Genomic DNA, 9,579 nt, shown 5'->3' with positions numbered 1-9,579 from the left:
TCTCCCTTCTCCGCAGCAGTTCCCTCCCCTCCCCTCAGCGCCCGTGTAAACGCACACACATACACGTACAGAGGAATTTGTGCTGGTTGCAGTACCTCCCCTCCCTTCCCCCGCTCCGACCTACCGAACGCCCTGCAGCTCTCGGCGCCGGCGCCTGTGACGTCACAGGGCGGCGGGGACCCTACGTCACGACGCTCCAGCCAATCGCAGCGCCAGGCGGAGCTGCCGTTATATAAACGCCATCTGAGCGGTGGGGCGGCTTCATTCCAGGTTGTGATTGCGCGCTGAGAAGACGTTAACCCAGTGGCAACGTTCACGAGACACTGCAAGCGCGATAGCATTCCGAAGCTGACTGTTTAGTTTCTTTTTCTGTTTTCCTCCCGCCGGTACCTCAGTGAGTGTTCTTTTCTAGTTACCTCTCGCGGAACTGTGTAGTGTTTCGACTGCTGTGAACTGACCTAATTCTGTGGTACTTTGGGAAGTTAGTTTCTGCTGCGACCTGCGAGTGATACGGCAGCGGTCAGGAGTGTGTGCATGCGTCGAGCCGTAACGAGTTTAACATTGACATACTTGGTTCTGCCAGCCGGGGCGACGTATTCGGTGCAGCACTGAGACGAAAGCAACAACGGAGCTCAAAGTGAGAAGCGACACTTTTTCCGCCGACGGCAGACTTTCTATCGACTCGGACTGCTCGCGTTCGGCCTCGCATCGACTTGCCAGCGCAGCACTCGCCACATCGACCGGCAGCCAAGGCGCTTTATTTATAAACACTCGATCGGCCAGCGCCGCATCAGAAGTGGCTAACCGGCAGCGGCGCCATCTCGAGACATTTCGAGGAAGTGAGTTTGGAGCTCGGCCGTCACCCCTGCGTCCAGGCCGCAGGAGTAGTCACTACCGCACGAGACTGTCGCTACACACCTAGGCGTCTGATTTGTGGAGAGGAGAGTGACTGGTCCAGTTTTGGAAGCAGTTGAAGGTGAGTGCATTGGAGTGTTTGGAAGCTTTTCACGCGGGACTGTCCAGTAGCAGACCGGAGCCATGGCGTTTATGATGCCCGTGGTGAAGAACGACTGGGATATTTACAAGACAGGGAGGTCGAGACGGAGCTCGGAGTGTTCCAACCCGCAGTCGTGCCCGCGCTCGAGGAAGGTCAGCGAGTGCAGCAAGTCTGAAGGCCCCAGCCTGTCGACGTCCCCGGGGAGCGACTTCGTGGTGGGTGGAGTGGCCTCTCCCGGTCACCACAGGGCTTCGGTGCCGGTCGCCATGTCCTCCATGAGCCGGCAGTTCTCCAGCAGGGCGTCTTCCAGGGCGTCTCTCCAGTCGCCGTGCAAGTCCGCCTCCTGTTCGCCCCCGAAGGCGGCGAGCCTGCACGCCGGGGGCGGAGGCCACCACGGGGGCGGCGGCCACCATCACCAGTCGTCTGCGCCGGCGGCGTCCAGCTCCGCCTCGCAGAGCTCGCTCAACAAGTTCCACTCGCGGCTGGTGGACAAGCTGAAGCGGTCGGTGCTGCGCAAGGAGAGCACCGTGACGCCGCCCCCGGCGGGGGCGGTCGCCGCCTCCTGAGGCGAGGAGACGGCGGAGGACGCGCTCGCCCTGGCGGCGGCAGTTTCTTCGTCGGCGTCCTCCACGGTCTCGGTCCCGTCTCCCGGGGGTGGCGCCGGCACTGCCCCCGGGGGCGGCGGCGTGCCCATTCCGGGGGCGGGCGGGCGCCGCCACGGGCAGCAGCGCGTCGCCAGGTCGTTCCCCGGCACGGGGCCGTCGTGGGGTGGAGGACGCTACTAACTGGCGCCGCTCGCGGAGGAGCCCGGGGGCGGCGGCGACGCTGCCTTCCGCCCCCGCGACCGCCCCCGCAGCCTCCATCGCCGGTGACGACGGCGGCGCGGACGGCGCCAGCCTCTGCAGCGCAGGTTCGCCAGAAACGCAACGCAACCCTCTGGGGGGTCAACTGCTGACGCAGCTGCCTCCGAATGGTGCACCGCCACTTGCTCCAGCTTAAAGAGGTCTGCATGTCACATCTGCTGTATCGTATTATTCAGTTTCACAACTGCTCCTCAAGCGATTTCAAAATTACGTTACTGTATCTAAATCAAACTTTCACAGGCATGGATATAAATACATATGCTTCCAGAGCCTTTGTAGTCCCATTAAAATCCTCCCCAATGTACTGCCACATCATATTACAATATACATGAAATGCTGAAATAATTAAAGGCTGACATTTCAACTGTGTTGCAAGTACCTTCCCCCAACATATTCTTTGAGGAAGACCACTGCAACATTATTGAAGCGTCAGATTTTTGGTGTTTAAGCATTTTAAGTATTTTATAACATGGTGTAACAGTACACACGGACGGATTTTAATGAGATTCGTAGGTTCTGGCTACCAAAACCAAAGTTCTCATGCTTATATGGTCACATAGTTCTTCAATTTTGTATGCTCAAAAGTTTCACTCGTAATATCAAGACCTTTCTCAGCTACTTTCAAATTGAACATGGCTGATACTGATGATGAAATAGAGATGCTGTAACGAGAACAAAGTGGTAATACTGTATATGTTGTAAGGATATTGTGACTGTCTTAAAGGTCATTTTATAAATCTTGATGCATTGGTAAACGATGTGGCCATGCAGCTGAGAATATCTGCTTGTGAATAAAAGATTATCATCTTTTCTAAATACTTTTGCAGTATGCCTGTTAGGAAATTTCATTTAGTTAATTATAAAAAGGTCACAACATCAGCACAGCACTTTCTGCTTCTTCTCGAAATTCACAAGCCTGTAAATGATGTTGACTCTGTCATATTACCCAGTTCAGAGCCTTCACAGATGTGAGCCTACATAAGTCTACAAGGTATTGTGGTACTATTATTCCAAATTAAATAATTTGTGCAAGTTCACAAATGACTTCTTTCAGAACTGAAGAAGTACACATTACTTTTCAGATATATTAGAAAACTAGTGTTTTGTTTGATTCCCTGTGTATTCTGGGGGAACAAGTACATAAACTACAAGGCCTTGTCTTATCAACTTCAGAATTTTTACTATTTTTCCATCTTTTGTCAAAAAAATATTGAAGGGTTGGAACAATGTACTGAAACAGTACCTACAATGATTTCTCCCTCAGGCACTTATCAGTATGACATGAAATTGAGATGATGTGCTTAAACAGCCTGTTGGCAGCTTCTAAAGGTTACATGGTATTATGCTATAAAATTCGTATATCAGTTTATAGCTGGAGCAAAACAAAATGAAAACAAAATGTAGAATAAAACCACATTTATTGTTGTGGATCATAATTATTGAAGCATCTGTGATACCAGAATCTTTTATGGAAATGATCTATAGAGTTTTAGCCATCATCTCTTGCACAACTAAAATTTGAAACATTTGTACCAGATCATTATGATTTCTGTCCTGTTTGGGCAACATTCATCTCAGTTCTGCTTGCCAATAATAAAGCTAACAGTGTGGAATGTGTCTGTGCTGGTGTAGTGATATTATTAGGTACATTAATGTGCCTCACAAAATTCCTTTTGTAATGTGAAGAACAATCAATGACAATAACATTTAATTAGTAAGAGGGTAATGCAAACAACCTTGTACAGCATTTTTGATTAATTTGACTGACTACACTTTGAGAAATAAGTAATTAGCAGTTAATTTGATGGGAATCAGATTCAAGTGACATAGAATATGTGAACATATTTACATTGCAGCAGACAATTGCTTTGGAGTTTGATGACAACACATGGGCAGTTTCAGATAGAGTTGTCATCTTTTTTGTATTCCAAATTTTGTGTCCAAATGGCGGTGCTACATTTTGTGCAGCTAACAGAACTCGCAAATTTTTCATGTACCGTCGGCCGTGCACCATCCTGAAGAATGCACTGGCAAACATTTGTATATATTTTTAGTGCAGATGTGGAAATTAATGCTTGTTTACATATTTTGTGCAGTGTGTCACATAGCTTTCTCCACAGTGCCATTGTTCCATATACCTACATAGGAATGCATGTTGCTGTCATTCAGATTTTTTGAAAATACTTTATTCTAAATTACAATAGCATGTTTTACGTATGCAGCATTTGAATACCTTTGCTCAGTGATTATAGATACAAATGCCTAAGTATGTCAGTTAACTATCATCAATTTTTAAGTATGTCACAAACCCTAATTTTCCCGTTATAATATTTATTGACTTATGAAGATAACAAAATCATTTCTGTACTATTTAATTTGGTGCCTGAATATGAAAAACAATGTTATGAGGCAAAAACTGTATGGTCTTGATTGTCTCTGTTGTACATTGCCCTGTATTTCCTTGTGACTGAAATTAAGTACTTACTTTTTTAAATATTTTAATTCAACTTCAACTGGTTATTTTGCTTACTGCAGTTAAATTGTAAATTAGAAATACAAAGTTTGTTCTAGGTTCCATCATACTGACAGGCGTATCTCTGCTTCTCCAACAGCTGACAGCTGTTACATGTTAGTTGTATTCATACACACTGCCATAAAATGTGAATGCTGTGATCCTTTTTGCAGTGCACAGTATTTTTTAATTATTATTTCAAGAAGAGGGTTGACTGTCTTTTGAATGCAAATGTTCAATAAGGACAAATATTTGTTAGCTTTAATTATTTCATGACTGAGTATATGGATACCAAGCTTCATAGTTATATCTGTAGTTTCTGTCTGTGTCTGAACGAAAGGGGTTCAATTGTGCCTTCAAGTTCATGGCAACTTGTTACTGGTTTCTCTAGTCTGCCTCATGTAGGCTAAAACGTAACTTTTGTGGTTAAGGTTCATGGCCGACGGTCACCTAGCACTAGCTCCCAAGCATAAGCATATAGTTCCTCAAATTGCGATACCCTTTGCTTGACCTCGCCTTATCTTGGACATTAATACGTCCGGTGCCAATGGTTAACTTAGTGTCTGGCAATGCGTCTTTAAGTACTGTAGAGTTTATTAGCAACATAAAGTGTAATGGATGTACTGTATGTTAAAATATTTAGTTTTTTGCTACTAAAGAAAACTTTGTGCTGTACAACACAGCTGCAGTAATATTTTGGAAGCATCTAGCAAGTCAGAAGCAGCCTTGCCAGTCTTTTCTGCCTTAGGCATTAATTTACAAAAATGAAAACTATATTAACTGGAACAAAAGTTGCCTTTATTGAGAACATATAACAATAAGACTTTATGAACTAACAGTCTGATTAGAAAGGGCATCTTGTTGTGAAAGAAGCTTGATGTGGGCTTTCTTGTATGGATGAACGTTTCCTACCATAGGTAACAAATTAATTAATTCAAAGTCTTCTGAAATTACACAAAATTATCTTGGAATTAAATTGACTTTATCTCTGTATTTATCCCTCTCAGTAAAACTTGATTTCTGTTTATAAATTGTTATTCCACATACATTGATTATAAAACCTTGACACAGTTGCATCTTCTTGTGTGATATGTTCCTCTTCATGTCAATGTTACAATTCTCAGTGTACTTTCAATGTAAAAATGTAACACACATTTTACTATTGTATGTATGATTCAAATCAGAAAGCTGTGTTGGAGCTAGACTGCTGGGTGCCAACTTACATAGTATATATTTTTTGTTCTCTCTGTGATGAGCAGTGGATCAGTTGGATTCTACTGTAATACTTTTCTTAGTCCATACTTGGTAGCTTCATAGTTCATAGGCCTATATAGCATTTGCCATTATTGGCAAAATATAACTTAATGTTGATTCTTTTAGAGTATATCCAAATGTATTTGACAAAAAAGACTTGAAAGATGACCTCACGTTGTAATGAGGGGTCTAAATGTATTTATTGGTGAGCTTTTAATAGGGTTTCTCTATTTTAACTTGAGAGAACTTCAGTTACTTATTTCATTTTATTCTGCAGTAATGCATAACATTCACACAGACTGATGCAAGTAGAATGTATGTGTAAAATTTAGATATAATCCAGCTTTCATTATTCATTTGTATTAATCATTGTATGTTGCACCCTCATATCATGCAATTTAAATGATAAAACCAAATAAAAAATGATACATTCCAGATAAATATGTAAGTTATTTTTTCTATTGAATGAATTGAAAAAATATGCACATAGTAAAAATTGTTGCCAATTGTGAGATTTAAATTGCTGACAACAAAATCCATAACTGCTCAGTTAGGTCTTAAAATGCATAATTTCAGTTGTAAACATTCAGTAGCTCTGTTCATCATTCATTTTATGTTTGTGTTAGTGATTTGTTGATTATTGACTGTAATGTTTGCAAGAAAGATATGTTGTAGATCTGAGAAATGTGTGAGCCTAATGTTTTTAATGAATGAGTTTTGTATACATTTGTGTAACTGATTGATGTAACCACAAAAAATCCATATCTCTACAATATATGTGTTTAAAATGAAACTGGTAGTAATTTTATTTGCCCTGGATCCCATATCCACCTTCCTCAACATTTTTTTAGAAATTTAAAGCAACAAAAGCATACAGTTACAACAATGATTCTCTCTCTACTAACGAATAACTTTATAGAAGTTTATTTGAAAAAATGCAGTTAGTATGATGAATGTGTGTTTTCCAAAGGTTGTAAAAAATATTTTTTATTTAATTATGCATAAGACAACATTATTTGTATTACACTGGCTGTAGAAGTTTGTATAAATTCAATGAAGTGTCTTCAAAACTTATGTAGTGACATGTTGTTAGGAAGCATTTCACATGGACCATTCACTAACTTTGTATAAAAAGGAGAAAATTTTATTACTGATTAGTGCGGAATTATATAAGCGACCACAATAAAAAAATATCAAATGTAATATATGTACAGGTCAAAACTATTTGTGATTCTATTTGAGCTGTTTATATGAAAAATACTGAAGGTTTTAAATATTTCTGTTATTGTACAGATGCGGCTACTGACAAAATTCATTTCAGTTTATATGAGGCTATAATTTTGCACAAAATATATTTTGAAAACAGTCTGAGTGCATTGACAAAGCATAAGTGAAGTGGATGCAGTTATCCGGTGATTCTAAAGCACCATAATTTCTCAGGTTGCCAAAAATATCCAAGAATTACTGTTGGCAACTGCACACTGGGAACACCTACATGAAGCGATTTTCTGTAATAACAGAATGGAGGTTTGTCCACTACTTCATTATGCTCCTTTCCTTTGATATTTCACTTTATCACTTAAAAATTGTATAAAAATTCACAAGAATATTATATTTAATGCCAACTAGTGAGATGTGGGAACCAATTTCTTAAGGCACAAATACAGTCTTTCCACAGTTTCATTACATTCGGTAAGTGTGTAACAGCCGCATTAAATGTATGAGAGAGAGCTCATAATTGATGTTAAGGTCCAAGGAAACAACTGTATTACTTTGAAAATAATAGAGTAATTGTAGTAGGATAATAGGTGAGAATGGACTAAAGCAGAATTAGAAGGCGCCCCTGTGTTTTTTTCTGTAGTTCGTATACTGCTGCATTATATTTTTTATCGAGCATCTCGCACAACTTCTCAGAGCTCACATCGCATGTAGAATGAACAATCGAAAGTGTTGCTTGCCCTTAAATTTACATACAAATTGTTGAGCGCACAATACTCCTGTGTTTTTGGACCGTTGTTAGATAATCTGGGTGTTCTAGTTCCATTACTTCTTTACGAGTAGCAATTGGATTTTTTTGCTCTGTCATTGGTGCTTTACGTCAGTAAATGCCCATATTGTGGTTACATTCTTTCGCAGAAACTGTTCGATTATACTACAGATGCATATAGTGTAAGGTCAAAGTTTCTAACCTGACACCCATGAAAGTACAGTGATGCGCAGAAATTTGTGTTCGTGGCAGGAGAATAATAGGACAAAGGAATAACGTGGATCTAAGTGTTCAAAACATAGCACATGATGTTTTTTTTTCGGAATAATACAATTCGGTTAAGTCGTAAGATACGTTCGTTTTTTACGGTTGTACACAAGTGGAAAAAAAGCGTTAGTAATGAAAAATTTGGATCCCTGCAACATCTCTCTGCAAATCATTGAAAAGCACGTGGCAGAGGGTACCTTCAGCAGTACTGTATATCAAAATACTCTCTCAAACTATTAACTTAAGGCTTGTCAAGCGAATGATTGCATGCACAATCTCGACAGCAGTAATACATTTGCCAGGTAAGAACCAATATAACTGAACTGGATGAACGGTGTATGGTTACTGTTGCTGGCTGCCTATCCAACGGCTCCCAGGGGCAAGAAAAATTTGATTTTCAGTGTGTCGTATAATTATCGAACGAATTTAAAAACTTAAAATACTGCCATAGTCTACTCATTAAGAGGTACAATCTTACATTAAAGGTAAGTTACAAACTGTTCGCATGTTTTGAGGAAGCGTTACTAACACCTTGCAAGTTTCCCAGACTATATTCACCCAGTCATTGAGCATAAGAGTCGGTAGCATTTTCCAACGAACGTGAAACATAATCTCAACCTTTTAGAATCTTTTAAACACAGACACCCACTCATCCCCCTCCCCGTGAACACAAAATATCAAGGGAAAAAAGTTTATAGATTACTATATTTTCGCTGTTTATTCAGTAAAACACAGGCATCAGACGTTTTAGTTTATTACTTCTTTACTACTGATTCTATTCGCAATACATTTTGCAGGCAGTATCCATACACTCTACTGAGTGTGTGGGGCGGCTGTGCCGTCTTTTACAAGAGAGCATGAAAACTATTTTTGTGGTCAGCCAGAAAGTGGTGGAGAACGTACTAATCAGAGATTCCAGTCTGCAAGTCCACATTCTTGTCTTGCCAACCGAAAGAAATATTCCTATTGTCTGTTTACTCAGCAGGACCAGGAATTGTGATTATAAGTGAAGATTTTGGGTTCTCATTGATAGATATATTTGATAAACTTTCACATGCAAAACATAGTAATATTTCTGAAGATGGTCGTATGTATGTCGTTTCTGGTCGGATGTAAAGTACACATGCGGCAAGACGCAGTCAATACCTTCACTGCTCAGTGCCGATGGTACTGTTACCGACGACTGTGCCGCTAAAGGGGAGTTATTGAACGCAGTTTTCCGAAACTCCTTCACCAGGGAAGACGAATGGAATATTCCAGAATTTGAAACACGAACAGCTGCTAGCACGAGTTTCTTAGAAGTAGATACCTTAGGGGTTGGGAAGCAACTCAAATCGCGTGATACGGGCAAGTCTTCAGGTCCAGATTGTACACCGATTAGGTTCCTTTGAGATTACGCTGATACAATAGCTCCCTACTTAGCAATCATATACAACGGCTCGCTCACCGATAGATCTGTACCTACAGATTGCGCAGGTCGCACCAGTGTTTAAGAAGGGTAGTAGGAGGTAGGAGTAATCTATCGAACTACAGACCTATATCATTGACGTCGGTTTGCAATAGGGTTTTGGAGCATATACTGTATTCAAACATTATGAATCACCTCGAAGGGAACGATATATTGATACGTAATCAGCATGGTTTCAGAAAACATCGTTCTTGTGCAACGCAGCTACTTTATTCGCACGAAGTAATGGCC

At 41.0% G+C, this 9,579-nt stretch overlaps 1 protein-coding gene across 1 annotated transcript; it reads left to right on the top strand.

The window, feature by feature from the left end:
- The first annotated feature begins 263 nt into the window (after positions 1–263).
- Positions 264–6,419, top strand: LOC126291751 (uncharacterized). Its single transcript, XM_049985429.1, has one exon. It carries the CDS (start codon positions 1,039–1,041, stop codon positions 1,561–1,563), a length of 525 nt encoding a protein of 174 aa, XP_049841386.1. The 5' UTR covers positions 264–1,038; the 3' UTR covers positions 1,564–6,419.
- The last annotated feature ends 3,160 nt before the right edge of the window (positions 6,420–9,579 follow it).

This window comes from Schistocerca gregaria, chromosome 9 (assembly GCF_023897955.1).
Source record: "Schistocerca gregaria isolate iqSchGreg1 chromosome 9, iqSchGreg1.2, whole genome shotgun sequence".
In the NCBI taxonomy this organism is placed as follows: domain Eukaryota; kingdom Metazoa; phylum Arthropoda; class Insecta; order Orthoptera; family Acrididae; genus Schistocerca; species Schistocerca gregaria.
Note: the sequence above shows the minus strand (reverse complement) of the source record. Positions and strands in the feature narration are given on the sequence as shown.

Excerpts from the sequence above, each read along its gene's own strand:
- LOC126291751 (XM_049985429.1), top strand. The coding sequence starts at position 1,039 with ATGGCGTTTATGATGCCCGTGGTGAAGAACGACTGGGATATTTACAAG.